Source organism: Peromyscus californicus, unplaced genomic scaffold, assembly GCF_007827085.1.
Source record: "Peromyscus californicus insignis strain IS unplaced genomic scaffold, ASM782708v3 Scaffold_10__1_contigs__length_136768540, whole genome shotgun sequence".
In the NCBI taxonomy this organism is placed as follows: domain Eukaryota; kingdom Metazoa; phylum Chordata; class Mammalia; order Rodentia; family Cricetidae; genus Peromyscus; species Peromyscus californicus.
The window spans coordinates 3,938,918-3,957,506 of NW_026294391.1; the positions used below are offsets into that span (position 1 = coordinate 3,938,918).

General features: G+C 41.5%; 1 protein-coding gene across 1 annotated transcript; it reads right to left on the reverse strand.

Moving 5' to 3' along the window:
- Positions 1 to 1,476: 1,476 nt before the first annotated feature.
- On the reverse strand, positions 1,477 to 2,046 carry Dusp21 (dual specificity phosphatase 21). Its single transcript, XM_052735858.1, is given in 1 exon segment — positions 1,477 to 2,046. A coding segment is annotated over 1 exon segment (570 nt).
- Between the last annotated feature and the right edge of the window lie 16,543 nt (positions 2,047 to 18,589).

An 18,589-nucleotide genomic window follows, 5' to 3' on the forward strand; every position in this document is an offset into this window, starting at 1 on the left:
CAAGACATGGGGAGCAAGTCAGCAAATAGCACTATTCCATGGTCTCTGCATTATTCCTGCCCTGTTTGAGTTCCTGTACTGGCTTACTTCAGTGATGGACTACAAATGTGAAATATAAGCCCAATAAACCCTTTCCTCCCCAACTTACTTTTTGGCCATGGTGTTTTGTCACAGCAATAGAAACCCTAACTAAGACAGAAGAAACCTGTGTCAAGTCAGCTCATTCTCAGCACATGATCTTGAAACTAATGTCCCTCTGGGAGGCTGCTGAGGGGGTCTCCAAGGACCTCTTGAGGCTTTGATGTTTAATACATTACTCAAAAACAAAACAAACCAATCAAACAACAAACCCAAAACTGTATAGAGTGGAATGACTTCTTCAACAAATGCATGAATCCAATCTACAAAATGAGAGTTGGGTAACTGGAGTTAAAAACCAGACAGGAATGACTTGGGACTCCCAGAGGCTTCCCAGAGCCTGATGTGAAGGCTTGGAAGCCATTTTTTCAGTACGTTCTTACTTATCCAAGATGTCATGATGTCAAAAGCTCTGATTTTGAGTTGGAGTGAGAAGGAGATTTACTTGCAGTGTAGTGAATCCAGGCAGGGCTCAGGATCCCAAGTCTTCTGTATGTACACAGTGCTATTTAAACAGAGCAACTCCTTCCCTGTTGGCCCCACTCTCCCACATTCCTACCTCACAAGTCTAGTCCACTCTCATCTCCTACTTCCCTACTCCCCAATCCCCATCTCACATCCACTCCATCTTCCCCCACCTTCCACCTCCACATACGATTCCAACTCTCTCCTCCTCTCCCCTTCCATTACCTCCACACACTCCTACCTCATAACCCCAATCTTCTCTTCCCCCCACCTTCTCTATTTCCCCATGTCCTCCCATTCCCTCTCTCTCTCACCTGCTTGTAACTATACTTTGCAATCTTAACCCTCCCACCCCTATTCTCCCCCTCAGCATACCCCACCTCAAAATCCCAACCCTCTTCTCTCACTCTCTCATATCCTTACCTCATACAATCACCTCCCCCATTTCCACCTTCCCGAATCCTGCCTAACATCTTCAGCCTCCCAAACACACCTTCCTCCATCCCCTGCCTCTGTACCTCACACCTGTATCCACCTTTCCCCACACTCTGACCTCTGCCATGTGCACTCCCACCCCTGCCTTCTGCCAGGTCCCTGTCACCTGACCTATTTCTTAAGAGGTAAGAAACATTTTGCGATCTTACATTTACTGAATTTTATTCTTTAAAGATAATACTTAGAAACATTTCATCATCTTACATTTAACTTTATTTGAAGATATGACAATTAAAAATTCGAATCCCTTCTCTCCCCTTTCCCCCTCATCCACAAGGCCTCTTCTTCTTTTTGTTTTTGTAGCTAACCAAAGGTCCAAGGTCATTCTTTTATCTTGATGTAGGAGCCAATGCAGATGTCTGGGGAGGGTTGGGTGGCTCATATTGGCTCCATTACATGGGCCTCCTTTTCATAGATGTTAGGGATCAGACCCATAGGAGAGTTGATCATGCGCACAGTATTCTTACTAAATAGCTTGAACTCGTAATGAATAAGTTGCTCCCAAAAGCAGTTGTTGGGACGGATGATGGGTCGGCAGGACTTGGTCCATGTGTGTGCATCCAGCAGCGTCATGTTGTGGTATTTCATGAGATAGGCAAGGCAGAAGGCTGCCGAGCCGCTCACTCCTGTGGTGCAGTGCAGCAGCACGCGGCCATTCCTCATTTCCACGGCGTGGATGTGATCAGCTATGGGGTCGAAAAAGTCATAGAGGTAGGCGTTGGGAGCACCACTCACCGGCACTTGCACGTACTGAATGTCTTCAAAGAACCCGTTCACTGCTTCTACCGAGGCACTGATAATCGTGGTGATGTGGTTGTTGGACAGGGCGAGTTTGTCGTTAGCGACCACAGCGTTACTGATAAAAAGGCTGTTAGTTATTTGAGAGAGGTCATAAAGGTTGTCCTGTTCCATAGCCTGAGTCTAAAGGACACAAGACGCTGTTGTCATCACCAGGGTGTCAGGTCAGCTGTCTCTGCACTAGGTTCCAGTGCACTTTTAGGAAAGCAGCTGCTCTGCTGAAATGTCAGGTCTTTAACCTCTGTCTCCTCCTCCACTACTCACGTGTCACAGTAGTGACCAATCTGTCTCTCTCCTCCAATGCCTAGGCGTCACAATCCCCAAAGTCACAAGGCTCAGGTTTCTAGGGCAAAGGTAATTTTAGCTGCCCCCTAGCTAGGTGGTCACAGCCCACCTTCACCTTCCTCCCTTCTTGTTTTTCTCTTTCCCCTTTCTTTTTTCTTTTTCCTCTTCTTTTCCTTCCTTCCTTCTTCCCTTCCTTCTTCCTTCCTTTCCTCCTCCCCTCCCTCCCTCCCACCCTTCCTCCGTTCTTTCCTTCCTTCTTTTTGCGGTCGTTTGTTTGTGTTTGAGACAAGATCTTAACATTGCAGCCCAGGCTGGCCTCAGCTTCCCCAAGGTTTGGGAGTACAGGCCTGCCTGCACAATCATGTCCAGTTTCCGATTCTTTTCATAGTGTATAGTTTATTTTTGAGATAGGTCTCAGGTATTCCAAGCTGATCTTGAACTCATTATGTAGCCAGATGTTCTTGAACTTCTATTCCTTCTGTCTCTACTTTCTGAGGACTGTGATTACAGGCTTGCACCCATTTATACAGTTCTGGGAATTGAATCTAGGGATTCATGAATGCAAAACAAGTCCTCTATCAACTGAGCTACATCCCCGGCCTTAGTCATTTTTAAAAACAGAAAAAAATCACTTCAGGTTTTTTTTTTTTTTTTTTGCCTTTTAAAATGTTCTATTCCAACATATCTGATTTATGCTTTAGTTTTTCTACCACACTGAACATATCATATATGAATGCTTCTATGTCATTAATGTTCAAGAATAGTTTTTACTTTACCTACAAAGCAAAATAGTCTCATATTTGAAGTTGCAACAGCCTTTGGCTCATGTAATGTGCTAATATCTACAAAACTGCAGCAAGAATAGAGGTTGGCTGTGCTTGGTCACCACAGAATTTTGTTCCTGCTTACAAATACATTAGAGCTGGTTGTAAGGAAGCGTGGCTAACAGCTCTCTAGTGGTCAGTTGTGACTAATTCAGCCATGTCACTGTTCATTTATACATACATCCCAGTTGATTTATCTCTGGATTCTTTTTATTTGCTGAAACAGTAGCTCAAATAATTTCATTTGCTTTCTTCAAAAGAATGCCCATGTGCTTTGTAAACTACAAGTCATTTGATTATCACCAAGATGTCTTGTCAATAATATTAAGACATTCTAGAACAAGTTAATGTCACATTACAGTTGGGCCAAAATTTTGTTTTCAAAATGCTTCCTGAGACTTGCATTTCCTTTCAGCTATCAGTATCTTGACTGAAATTGTAAAGAATATCTTAAAAGTAATGCATTGTTTCACAGACAATCCAGAGACTCATAGTCTTCATTGTTGTTTCATCATCATTAAAAATATTTATTATTATTATTACTATTATTATTGTGTGTGTGTATGTGTGTGTGTGTGTGTGTGTGTGTGTGTGTGTGTGTGTGTGTGTGTGTGTGTAAGGGCACATATGCCATAGTGTGCATGTGGAGATCATGGGACATGTTTGAGAGCAGAGGATCAAACTTAGGCCACCAAGTTTGTACTGCAAGTGCCTTTACCCACTGAGCCATCCCACTGGCCTATCATTATGAAAAAAGATGAAACAGTTGGTATCTTTCTCATAACGGTCAAGGAAATTATAATCTCAAGATGCAACACAGTTTACCTTTTTTCAGATGTGGTAATCAAGTTTTTTTATGTTACTTAAGCTATTAGTTCCCACAAAAATGAAGAAAATAAAATATAATGCAAATACTAAATAAATATGAGAACTACTTTTTAAGATATCTCAATTTCACTAAAGTTATTTAAAAAGAGTTAGTCCAGGGCAAGATGTATATATATCAGTGATAGAATATGTGCTTATCTTGCAGAATGCTCTGGGTTCCATCCCCAGTACCAAAAATAAACAAACAAATAAAACAATAATAAAATAAAAAGGCTTATTTTGAGATACAGTATATTCTATGTAGTAATAGGAAGACCTGATAGAGCATTAGATCCCAGTGATTTCAAAATTATGTACTACTTAAACTTGTAAATGTAGCATAATTGACCAATATAAATTAAGACCTGTTTTCAAAGGCACTCATTACCAATATTAAACTGTAATATTCTTTCAGCCAATATTCTGTAATGCTCTTAGCCTGAGGGATAATGAGTATGTACAACTTCTACTATAGGACAGTTCCTGGGTGGATGAAGAATTTACATCTTCTAAGTCAGTCACCTTCAGACTCTTCTTTCTTGTTATTTAGTGAAGAAAATATTTAAGAACCCCTCTCTGTTTCAGCTCTCAGAGAAAGATGATACGTAGTTTGGTGGGGGTGGTGGTGTAGATGTAATTCTGAATGGTTTTATTAAATAAGAAACACAGAGCCAAATGCAGAGTTAAAAGCCCCAGAGGTCAGAGAGCAGTAGCTAAGAGCTGAGACCAAGACCGTCTTCTTACCACCCAGTGCCGCTGCCATCCTTCCCCTGAGAAAGACCTACTTCCTGTGTGTCTGTCTTTTTACTAACTTTCTGTTCTGCCTTCTCATTGGTTGTAAACCCAACCACATGACCTCCTTGTCACTGCCTGTCTGTACAGACCTCCAGGTCTTCTATGGTTGTTACTGAGATTAAAGGCGTGTGTCTCCAATGCTGGCTGTATCCTTGAACACACAGAGATCTACCTAGCTCTGCCTACCAATGCTGGGATTAAAGGCGTGTATCACCACCGCCCAGCTTTCGCTATGGCTTGCTAATAGCTCTGACCCCGAGGCACTTTTATTTATTAACATACAAATAAAATCACATTTTAGCACAAATAAAATATCACCATGGGGGGAGTAGAGAGATGGCTCAGGGTAAAACTGCTTGCCTTATAAACCTAAAGATCTGATTTAGATACCTGGAAACATGTGAACAGTTGGATCATTGGGGATGAAGTTGTAATCCCAGCATTCCTTCAGTGAGATGGAAAACAGAGACAGGAAAATGTGATGGTTTGAATAAAAATGGCCCCCATAGGCATATAGGGAGATGTGTCCTTGTTGGAGTAGGTGTGGCTTTGTTGGAAGAGGTGTGTCACTAGGGGGCAGGCTTTGAGGTTTCAGAAGCTGAAGCCTGGCCAGTGTGTCACTGTCACTTCCTGTTGCCTGTGGACCTAGATGTAGAACTCTCAGCTCTTTCTCCAGTACCGTGTCTGCCTGCACACCACCATGCTTCCTGGAATGATGATAATGGACTATAATTCTGAAACTATAAGCCAGCCCTAATTAAATGTTTTCCTTAGTAAGAGTTGCCATGGTCATGGTGTCTCTTCACAACAACAAAACCCTAACTAAGACAGAGAATCTGCCTGGAATTCTAGATATCCTGGAAGGCTGAGAAGTAGAAACAAGAGTGATATTTCCTTAGGGTGTAGCCCAGTGGTGGAATACTTGCCTAGCATGTGTGAGGTCTTGGCATCCAGAGAGAGACAAAGAGAACTAGTTAAGATTTGTTTTTCTTTCATTATGTTAAGTGAAATAAGCCAGACTCAGAAAAATAAATACTCTGTGTTTTCTTTTATGCAGAACTTAACTTTGTGTAGGTCACAAAGCTAGCAAGAGAATCATGAGAGGAGAGGAAGAGATCTTAACGGACTGAGAAATAGAGACAGAAGTAGAATTCATATACTAGGAAAACAAGAGGGGAGATTAACTTGGGAAAGAAAAAGAACCAGGTGGAGAGGAGGTGAAGGAGAGGAAGAACAATGGAGGAGGAGGGGAATGAATGAAAGTAACACATAATGACCTATGTATGAAGATGGCATAATGAAACTTTGTATATTGTGATTGCTATTCTAGGTTGTCAACTTGAGTACATTTCAAATTAACTAAAACCCCAAAACAGAGGGCACATTCATGAGGGATTTCTACTTAATTTGAAGTGGGAAGATCTATTTCTAATCCAGATCTTTGAGGCAGAAAGACACATCTTTAATCCAGATATTTTGAGCTGGGAAAACCCACCTCTATTCTGGGCCATACCTTCTGCTGGAAGCCTAGATAAGGACATGGAAGAATGAAGCTTTTACCCTTTGCCTGCTTGGCCTCGATTCCCAAGAAAGTCCATTCCTTCACTGTCATTAGAACCTATTTTTTGGTATTACAGTGTATATTGAGGACTAGCTGACACATCCAGCCTTGTATACTGAGCAACTACTATATTCTTGGACCTTTAGTTCATAGGCTACCATTGTTGGATTAACTGGACCACAGCCTATACATCATTATAATAAATACCCTGGTTTAGTCAGGGTTTCTATTGCTGTGAAGAGACATGATGACCCCATCAACTCTTATAAAGGAAAACTTTTAATTGGTGGGACATAGCATCATGTAGGAAGACTTGGTGCTGGAGAAGTAGCTGAGAGTCCTATATCTTGCAGGCAACAGGAAGTGGTCTGAGACACGAGGAGTAGCTTGAGCATAGAAGAGCTCAAAGCCCACCCCCACAGTGATATACTTCCTCTAACAAGGCCATACCTACTCCAGCAAAGACATACCTCCTAATAGTGTCACTCCCTTTGGGGGCCATTTTCTTTTAAACCACCACATTCTACTTCCTGGCCCCCAAAGGCAGTGGCCATATCACAAAGTCCAACTTCAGCCTCCATTGTCTTTAACAGTCTCACACTTCTTTCAAAGTCCAAAGTTCAAAGTCTCTTCTGAGAGTCATGCAATCTCTTAACTGTAATCACCTGTAAAATCAAAATAAAAAAGTAGATCACATACTTCCAACATATAATGGCACAGGATATACATTACCCTTCTAAAGCATAAGAAGGGCAGTATAGTGATAGTGGGAAAATACTGGACCAAAGCAAGACTGAAAACCAGCTGGGCAAACTCAAAACTCCTCATCTCCATGTCTGATGTCAAAATGCTCTTCAGATCTCCTACTTCTTTTAGTTTTGTTGTCTGCAACACACTTCTTTCTCTTGGGCTGGTTCTACTCCCTATTAGCAGCTTTCCTTGACAGGTATTCCATGGCTCTGGCATCTCTAACATTTTGGGGTCTCCAAGGCAATCCAGGTTTCAACTTCACAGCTTCACGCAATGGCTTCTCTAGGCCTCCATTCAGGGACACCCCTGATACTTGCCTGACCTTAGAAGCTTTCTTTAGGCCCAGAGGCAAATTCTATAACCTGTTTCTTTTATCCTTAACTCTAAAGCCAGAACCATATGGCTGAAGCTGCCAAGTCCTGCTGCTTGCTGGGACTGGAACATGACCCCCTCATTCAGTTACATCTTCACCAGCTTTCTGTCCTTCACTGCCTAAGCTTGCCTATCCTTGAACTTGCCCTGTAGACTAGGCTGGCCTCAAACTCAGATTCACCAGCCTCTGCCTTTCCAGTGCTGGGATTAAAGGCATGCACCACCACACTTGGCTCTAAGCTTTTCTTTAATTCCTTTTCACAAGTTGGAAACTTAGCTGAGTGGGATCTTGGCCTGAGGCTACTACTCCCTTTATTCCAGTTCTTAATCTGTTTATCTCCTTAAACACAGGATTTAGCTCTATTCCACTTCCTCTTGTCCCATTTTGTATTTTTATTTTATTTGCTCAGCTTGCTCCTTTTTGTTATAAATCCTCATCACACTAATAACCACATGACAGAGTTTATACTAGGCTGTTTTGAGATTTCCTCTGCCATAGGAATTAATCCAAAACTCTTTACTTTAGCCTCAGGCAGACTCTTTGGACAAAGACAAAAGGCAACCACATTCTTCACCAAAATATCACAAGAAGGATCGCTAGGCCATATATTAATATTCTTTTCCTCTGTAACCTCTTGAGCAAGGTCCCCAAAGTTCATCAAATCATAATCAGCACTGCTGTCTTCCATGTTCCTACTAGTATGGCCCATTAAGCAGTGCTTAAAGCATTCCATTGCATTCCTAACCCAAAGTACCAAGGTCCAAATTCCTCCAGACAAAAGCATGGTCAAGTCTATCACAGCAATATGCCAGTCCCTGGTACCAACTTCTGTCTTAGGGTTTCTATTGCTGTAAAGAGACACGATGACCATGGCAACTCCTATAAAGGAAAACATTTAACTGGGGTGGTTCATATTTTCAGAGGTATAGTCCATTATCATCATGGTGGGATATGGCATCATGCAGACAGACATGGTGCTGGAGAAGTAGCTGAGAGTCCTACATCTTGCAGGCATCAGGAAGTAGTCTGGAGACACTGGGAGTAGCTTGAGCATAGGAGACCTCAAAGTCCACCCCCACAGTGACACACTTTCTCCAACAAGGCAATACCTACTCCAACAAAGCCACACTTCCCAATAGTGCCACTATTCTGACTAATACAGATTTTGGTACAGAAGTGGTTCTAGAGCAACAGAAGTATAAGGATGAGTCTTTTACGTATCTGGAATAGGCTTTCTAATCTGCCAGTATCTACAGTTACTGAAGCCTCTCCTGGGAGCCGAAAGCTTACTGAAAGTCCATGGCATGAACTAAATAACATACTTAAGGGGATAAATGTTTTTGATTATCCTGATTCATCAACTGTGGGTGGCAACAGATTTTTTTAACTCAGTATATAAAACTTTTGACAGCTTGTGGAAAAATAAGGAAAATGACAATGCTGGTCAGTTGTTCTCATATCTCTGTATGAATTGAAAAAAGATAGAAATGTGCTCTGTGATAAAATTTGCCAGCTTCTAGCATCTCAGAATATGGTGAAGGACAATAAACTCAGTGATAAAATTGACCAGCTCCAGATGCGCATAAACAGTCTAAAGATTTCTAATGTGCCCTGGAAGAAAATCTCTCCAGCATCCACAGAACTTAAGTTGCAGAAAATCAAACTGAATCCCTTACTATGTTTGGCTGAATTAGTGTGAAAATTCAAGTCCCGGCAGGAGGGTGTCAGGAGTTAAAGTACGATATTAATTGGTAAAGAAAGGGATCCCATCCTGTTACTTGGGATGGGGATATGTGGGAGGACGCTAGTGAAGCTGGGAACTTTGAACCCTCAGATTCTCAAGGGTTTATCTCATCTGAGGAAGTAGTCTCTCCACCCTCAGCCCCACCCCTTGAAATATTGTCTTTTTCACCTTTCACTGAGGAAATTAATCCTTCATTGTCTACTAAATCAGCAGTGACTTTCTCTGAAGGAAATGCTAGGCAAGACAATACTGAAGTCCCTCAGGGCCACCAATATTTGCCTCTAAACCTATAACCAGACTCAAGGCAAAGCAGGGAGGTATGCTATACTACTAAAGAGCTTAATGAGCTTGTCAATTCATTCAAGCAGAAGTCTGGGGAATGTGTGGGGGAATGGATTTTAATGGTGTGGGATAATAGTGGAAGGAACATGAAACTGGATCAGGCTGAGTTTACTGATATGGGCCCACTGAGTGGAGATTCTAGGTTTAATATGGAAGCTTGCACAGTTTAAAAAAAAAGTGTGAAAAGTTTGTTTGAATGGTTGGGTGAAGCATTTGTCAAAAGCTGGCCTACTGAAAAGGAGTTGGAGATGCCTGACATCCCTCAGCTTAGTGTTGATGAAGGGATTTTAAGACTCAGGGACATTTCAATGCTCCAGTGGGCACACTGTGTGAAACCTAATCCCCCACATTAGGAAGGCCCAGAAGACACGCCCTTCACTAACCCTACGTGACACAAAACGGTGAGAGGGGCACCAACACATCTGAAGAGCTTCATTGTCAACCTTTTCTTTGTCCCAGACCTTAGGGTTGGAGATGCTGCTTCTCAGTTGGATAAATTAAATGAAATGGGTTTAACTGGGCCCTGAGGTATCAGGGGCCAGGTGGCAGCACCAAATCACCAAAGACAAGGTGGTTGTAGCTATCATAATGGACAGAACAGACAGAGTAATATCCATAATAGCCTGACCTGTAATGGTCAGCACAGGCAAAGTAAATTCTGGGGTCCATTAGATAATGGTTCTGCATTAACACTCTTCAACAGGTCCAGGCTGCTGTGCAGGCTGCTCTACCACTTGGACCATATGATCCAGCAGATCTGATGGTACTTGAGGTGTCAGTGGCAGAGAGGGGTGCTGTTTGGAGCCTTTGGCAGGCCCTATAGGTGAATCACTGAGGAGACCTTTGGGATTTTGGAGCAAGGCTCTGCCATCATTTGCAGACAACCATTCTCCCTTTGAAAGACAGATCTTGACCTGCTATTGCACCTTAGTGGAAACTGAACATTTGATAATGGGCCACCAAGTTACCATGTGACCTGAGCTACTCATCATGATCTGGGTGTAATCTGACCCACCAAGTCATAAAGTAGGACATGCACAACAGCAACGTATTATCGAATGGAAGTGGTATATCGTTGATTGGGCCCAAGCAGGTCCTGAAGGAACAAGCAAGTTACATGAAGAAGTTGCCCAAATGCCTATGGTTTCTACTCTTGTTACAATGCCATCTGCTGCCAAGCATGCACCCATAGCCTCACAGGGTGTGCCCCATGATTGGTTGACTGAGGATGAGAAGACTAGGGCCTGGTTTACTGATGGTTCTGCATGTTATGCAGTCACTATCCAGAAGTGGACACCTGCCACATTACAACCCCTTTCTAGGACAACCCTGAAAGACACTGGCAAAGGGAAAATTTCACAGTGGGCAGGAATTCAGGCAGTACACTTTATTTGGAAGGAAATAGCCAGATTTTCTACAGTTCACTGATTCTTGTGCTGTAGCCAATGGAGTGGCTGGATGGTCAGGGACTTGGAAAGAATATGGTTGGGAAATTGAGGAGAAAGACATTGGGGGAAGAAGAATGTGGATAGATCTCTCCAAATGGGTGAAAGATGTGAAGATACTTCTGCCCCACGTAAATGCTCATCAAAGGGTGATTTCAGCAAAGGAGAAGTTCAATAATCAAGTAGATAGAATGACCCATTCTGTAGACAGCCTCTTTCCCCAGCCATTCATGTCATTGCCCAATGGGCCCATGAACAAAGTGGCCAGGGTGGCAGAGATAGGGGTTGTACATGGGCTCAACAACATGGACTTCTACTCACTAAGACTGACCTAACAACAGCTGCTGAGTGCCAGATCTTCCAACAGCAGAGACCAACAGTGAGCCCCAGATATGGCACCACTCCCTGGGGTGACCAACCAGCAACCTGGTGTCAGGTTTACTATATCAGACCACTTCCTCCATGGAGAGGACAACGCTTTGTCCTTACTGGAGTAGATACTTATTCTAGTTATGGATTTGCCTTTTCTGGACATAATGCCTCTGCCAAAACCACCATCCAAGGGCTTACCTTATCCACCATAGTGGTATTCCATACAGTATTGCTTCTCACCAGGAAACTCACTTCACAGCCAGAGAAGTGAGACAGTGGGCCCATGGAATCCACTGATCTTCCCATGTTTCTTACCATCCTGAAGCAGGTGGCCTCATAGAAAGATGGAATAGCCTTTTGAAGACACAATTACTGCACCGTTTAGGTGGCAGCAGCTTGGAGGGCTAGGGCAGAGTTCTCCAGAAGGCAGAATATGCTTTGAATCAGTGTCCAATATATAGTATGATTTCTCCCATATCCGGGTTCCACTATCACTCTTAATGACCCATTAGGAAAATTTTTGCTTTCTGTTCCTATATCCTTAAGTTCTGTCAGCCTGAATGTTTTGGTTCCAGAGGGGGTGCTCTCCTACCAGGAGTCACAAACATTCCATTGAACTGGAAGCTTAGACTTCCCCCTGGCCACTATGGGCTTCTGATGTCCTTAAGCCAACAAGCTAAGAAAGGAATAACAGTGTTAGGAGGGGTGATTGATCTAGATTACCAAGGGGAGATTGTATTGCTTCTCTACAATGGAAGTCAGAAAGATTATGTCTGGAGTGCAGGAGATACTTTAGGCCCTAAAATTTAGGGCATCTTTTGGTGCTGCTATGTCCTGTGATTCAAGTCAGTGGGAAACTGTAGTCAGAATTTTCTTTGGGCCACCAACCAGCTACCAAATACAGATACAGAGACTTGTTATTAATTATGAATAAATGGCCTTAGCTTAGGCTTGTTCCTCTAGTTCTTTTAACTCAATTTAACCTGTTTCTATTCATAAATGTTTTGCCTTGGAGCTTTTTATCTTTCTTTCATTCTGTATGTCCTACTTTTCTGTTTCCTCCATGTCTGTCTCTGTCCCCTGCTGTCTTCCTGGCATCTCTTTTTCTTCCCCACTCCCTAGCCTAAATTCCTCCTCCTCCTGGTTCTCCCTGCCCAGAAGTCCCACCTATATCTCCTCCCTCACTATTGGCCATTCAGTTTTTTATTAGACCAGTCAGGTGCCTTAGGCAGTAAAGGTAAAACAGCAACACATCTTTACATAATTTAACAAATGTGACACATCTCTGCATAGTTAAATAAATATTCCACAACAGGAAATTACAATATCATACTCCAGGTAGGATGACAGAGAACAGACCCATCAGGAATGAAAGTATGGGCCACTCCTCCAGAAAAAGAACTAAGACATGTTGAGGTGCCTGCCAAGGGTAGAGGAAATACAGAATGGGTAGTAGAGGAAGGTAGTTATAAATACCAGCTAAGGCCATGAGACCAGTTACAAAAAAGAGGATTATGATTGACATGAATGTTTCTGTTATATTTAAAGAATGCATTTGGACAGGTTGTGTTTTCTTTCCTCAATTTGTCATGTGATGTAACATCAAGAGAATATCAATGGTTATCATATTTAAATATGAGATAATGAATGTCCCTCAAGGGACACTGTCACTTATTCTAAATTTATAATGCATTTGTGGTTGTAAGAGGGATAGTTGTACCATGGTAGGCATAATTATGACCTGGTTAAATATATAATGCATTTGTGATTATACATGGGATAATTATATTATGTTTAGGTGTTATTATGGCCTGGTTACTGTTTTCATCAGGAAACTAATCATAACATAAGGAGATATGATTGTGTGTCAAGTTGACAAGAAGTGGACTTGTGATGGCTTTTATTGATTATCAACTTAACTACATCTGGAATTAACAAAACTCTGAAACCAGAGGGCATATCTGTGAGGGATTGCTACTTAATTTGAAGTGGGAAGATCTTTGAGGTGGGAAGACATACCTTTAATTCAGATCTTTAATCCAGAGCTAACCTGGACCATACTTTCTACTGGAAGCCTATATAAGGACATGGGAAAAGGAAGCTTTTGCTCCTTGCCTGCTTATCCTCCCTTTCCTAGCAAGTCCATTCCTTCACTGGCATTAGAGTCTACTTTGGGATTCCTGTATATACTGAAGACCAGCTGAGACTTTCGGTCTCATGGACTGAGCAACTACCAGATTCTTGGACCTTCCATTTATAGCCAGCCAATGGTGGATTAGCTGGACCACAGTCTGGAAGTTATTTTAATAAACCCCCCATATATATATATATATATATATATATTCATCCTATAAGGTCTATTACTCTAGAGAATCCTGATTGACACATGTGAACCTAAAAAGTTAAGGAAATAAAGTGGATGAAAAATGATTTATGCTTCCCCATTTAGTAGTCAAGGCCCTTTCCAGTTTTCCCTAAATCATGCTTTTTAAAGCTCATTCAGTAGATTTGTATTAAGAATGTGTTGTTAGAGGTCCTAGGTTCAAGTCTCATTATCAACAAATTAATTAATTAATTAACTAATTAAATTTTTAAAAATGTCTGAGTGCGATAGCTCACACCTGAAACCCTAGCACATGAGAAGCTAAAGCAGTAGGATTACCTAAAGTTTGAGACCATCCAGTGCTACAAAGTGAGACCTTGCCTTAAACAAACAAAACAAATTGTTTTTTGTGTTTTAGATTTTTTTATTAAACAATTCTCAGTTCTAACCAAAGAAGAGATATATTTAGTAAATACAAAATGCACATTTCTGCTTCCTGAATCCTATTTATACACAAGGTTCAAGACTGTTCGATTATTTTTAAAGGGAATAAAAGACTGAGTGTGATGGCATACTTCTTTATTCCCAGAACTGGGGAAGTTCAAAGTCCAGGACTAAGAAGATAGCTCAGTTTGTAAAGTGATGAGGACCATTAATCTGATCTCTAGAACCCACATAAAAAAGTTGGGTGCAATGGTGCATACTTATAATCTCAGTGCTGGGAAGATGGAGGCAGGTGGATCCTTGGGGCTCACTGGCCAGCAAGCCTAACCTAATCAGTAAGCTCCAGGGCAATGAGAGACCTAGTATTGTAGATGGAATTTTCTTTTTGAGCTGCTAGCTCACAAAAAAAAAAATGACATGGAGACTTATTATTAATTATGAAAGCTCAGCCTAAAGCTTAAGTTTGTTTCTAACTAGCTCTTATAATTCAAATTAACCCATTACTATTCATCTACGTGTTGTCACATGACTTGTGGCTTTTACTTCTCTTCCTGCATGTCTTGCTCTCTCTCTCCCCCACTGCATCCAGCTGGTGACTCCTCCTTTCTTCTTCCCAGAGCTCTCTGTTCCCAGAAGTCCTGTCTAAACTCTTCCTGCCTAGCCATTTAGCAATTTATTAAACCAACCACAGTGACATATCTGCACACAGTGTAAAGGAATATTCCACAACATAGTATCAAAAAACAAAGTGAGGCCTGGCATGATGACTTATTTAATCTCAGCACTTGGGAGTTCTGAGGCAGGCATATCTCTGTGAGTTAGAGACTAAACTCCAGGCTACATAGAGAGACCCTGTCTCAAAAACTCCCAAAAAAGAATAAAATGATCTAAACCAAAATGGGGGGCTCCTGAAGAACAACAGAGGAAGTTGGCCTCTGGCTTTCATGTGCATGTGCAAACACATTCATGCCAACTCATATGCACATGTACACACACACACACACACACACACACACACACACACACACACACACGCACATCCAGTTGTCCAGTTCAAGGCCATCTTTGCCTAAATGATGAGTTCAAGGTAAGCCTGAATTACTTGAGACCTATTCTCAAAACAAAACAAACAAACAAATAAATAAGAATAAAAAACTAAGCATAAGCACCCCAGTATACAGCTCAAGCCCCAAATTCCTTCCAGTCCTGCATCCACCTTCCAAATGTTGAGATTATATGAATGAGCCACCCCACATGACTTCACATTATAGTCTTAGCATGTAAATCTGATACGATCTGGGCTCTGACTTGGAGGTGATAGAGAATCATGGAAGCATTCAGAAGAGTGGGTGATTCATTGTTTTACATGAGTGTTTGCCAGAAAGTGTATAGAGAAATATGATGGGAGGCTTCACAAAAAAGTTGACCTTGAATAAAGCTCTTTGTTTTCATTTATTATTTACTGTTGGTTCTGTCCAAGTTTTTTTATTTCGAAACAACAAGCATACAGAAAAGCTGCAAGAGTAGAGTAAGAAAAGATACTGAGGATATATATATAAGTGGTTAGAGCACTTGCCTAGCATGTTCAGATCCTGAGTTCAGTCCTCAGTACTGGAAAAGAAAACTTTAAAAGAACAATGAATACCTTTCATCTATTAACCTCACCACATTTGCTTTATGTCTCAAAAGATAGAAACACATTATTTGTTTACTTGATTTTATTTTGTTTTGGAACCAGAGAGTGTTTATTGCAGTGACACTTTAGCTCTTCCTCACATATCTCCTAAGAACAAGGACATTATCTTACATAACCATAGTAAGAAATCATATTCAGGAAATTAACATTACTAAATGTATGTATCACCTAACATAATCTATATTTAGATTGTACCAAGTCTCCCAATAATGGTATTGACACCTGCTTTTTCTTTTGTGACAGTGTTGAGTCAAGAATTGTACATGGCAGGGATTGTACACAAGCATTGTAAACAACATTTGTTTATCAGGCTTAGCATATCTTTCTTTGGAGTTGTCCCTAAGCCTTCTAAAGCAGAAAGTTTTTTGTTTGTTTGTTTGTTTTTTGTTTGTTTTTTGACTTTCTAGGCATGGCATTTTGGATGAGTACAGGACAATTTTTCAGAACGTTTTTCAATTTGGATTTGTTTGATTGTTCACTCAAGATCAGAGTTTGGTGAAATATTTTTGGTAAAAGTCCCACCTGAATGTGTGATTCTCAGTACCTTGCATCAGGGTGCATAAGGTATCTGTTTGTCTCATCGATGGGTATATTTCTGACTGCCAGGTTTGGGGAATATTGTGGTTCGGATATCGTTTGCGTGTGTCCCCCAGGCTTCCTGGTTGAAATTTTATTCCTATTGTGAAGTATTAAGAGGATGGGAACTGTCTTAGTCATTGTTCTATTGCTGTGAAGAGACCATGACCAAGGCAACTCTTATAAGAGAAAGCCAGCCAGCCAGCAAGATGGTAATCACCAGATTTGGGCCTGTGAACTTGAACCTCTAGAGCCATGAGCTCAAATTAGCCTCTTTTGTTTATAAGCTAGCTCTTCCTTCTGTAGTATTCGGTTACCAGCAGTAGAAGATAGGCTAATTCAGTTAGGCGACATCAGTTAAGTTCCTCTATTGTAAAGGGAATTTTTCCACTTTGTAATTAATATGAGAGAGGTTAGGTGCTACCATCTTTGCAGGACTATCTTCTAAATAGGATTTTATTTTTTTTTATTTTTATTTTTTTTTTGGTTTTTCGAGACAGGGTTTCTCTGTGTAGCTTTGTGCCTCTCCTGGAACTCACTTGGTAGCCCAGGCTGGCCTCGAACTCACAGAGATCCGCCTGCCTCTGCCTCCCGAGTACTGGGATTAAAGGCGTGCGCCACCACCGCCCGGCAGGATTTTATTTTTTAAAAAATACCATTTTAGGTTTTTTTCTTTTTTTCCAAGACAGGGCTTCTCTGTAGTTTTGGTGCCTGTTCTGGATTTCACTCTGTAGACTAGGCTGACCTTGAAATCACAGAGATCTGCCTAGGTCCTGAGTGCTAGGATTAAAGGTGTGTGCCACCGCCCGGCCCATTTTAGTATTTCTTAAAAGTTAATTGTGCATGTGTGTGTGTGGGGGGAGGCATGTAAACATGTGTGAAGGTGCCCTTGTAAGGTGTTGAAGCTCCCTGGAGCTGGAATTATAGGCTGTTCTGAGTCAATTGATGTGGGTGCTGGGAACTAAACTTGAGTCTTTGGCAAAAGCCATCTCTCCAGGTCCCTGAATCAGGAGTTTGAAGGATGGCCAACTTCCCAGTGGACAATGAGGAGGAAAACATTGTAGATAGAAAGAGGAAAGTACATGAAAAGGTACAGTTGTATCAAGAGACACAGTGGTGTGGATGTATCGCTTAAAGGCTTGTGTGGGGCCAATGGAGGTTTTAGAACACTGAAAGGGACATGCCTTTGAAGGAGATGGTGATTCCTTAACCTGGTTTACTTTCCTCTTCTCTACGTTTTGCTTCCTGGTCACTTTGGTTTCCCTACCATAGTTTGCATGGAACCAACCACAGACCCGAAACAATGGAGTCAATTGGTCACGAACCATAAACTAAAACCTCTGAAACCAGGAGCTAAAATAAACCTTTCCTAAGCTGATCTATCTCAGGTAAAGTTTTTTCTTTTGCTTGTGCGTTGCTTTGTTTTTTGAAACTGGGTTTCTCTGTGTAGCCCTGGCCATCCTAGAACTCACTCTATAGGCCAGGCTGGCCTTGAACACAGAGATTTGCTTGCTTCTGCCTCCCAAGTGCTGGGATTAAAAGACGTGCACCACCACTGCTGGATTTTTTCCACATTTTTATTTTATTGTTTGTGTGCCCTTGTGTCAGTGTCACAGTGTGCATGTAAACATCAGAGGACAAGTTTCAGAAGCTGCTTCTCTCCTTCTATCACGTGGGTCCTGGGGATTATGCTCAGGTTTTCAGTCTTGTGGCAGACACCTTTATCCACTGAGTGATCTTGCCTACTACTATGTTTTTTTTGTTTGTTTGTTTTGCTTTTTTTTTTTTTTTGAGCTTAAGGTAGCCTCAAACTGTCTCCTCCTCAGTGATCGGATTTCAGGTACACATCAACTATGTCCAGTTGATGAAGTGCTGAGGACAGAACCTAGGGTTTCATGTATACTAGGCAAGTAGTCTACCTACTGAACTATAGCACCAGCCCTATTCAGATATTTGTTACAGTAACATGAAGCTGACAGACAGGGGATAGCAGAGACTAACTTAAAACTGCTAGCACATAGAATCGAGTTATGAGTAGTGGCAGGTAGACTGTCTAGGAATCTCAGAAGTCAATGCCTTGGAATATTTGTTTTTTAAAATGATTCATATGTATTTTATGTGTATGTGTGTTTTGCTTATATGTGTGACTGTGTACCATGTGCATGTGGGTGCCCTTGAAGGTTAGAAGAGGACTTCATATCTCCTAGAATTAGTTACTGACAGTTGTGACAGCCATGTGGATGCTGGGAACAGAACTCAGATTCTCTGCAAGAGAAGAAGCAAGTGCTCTTAACCA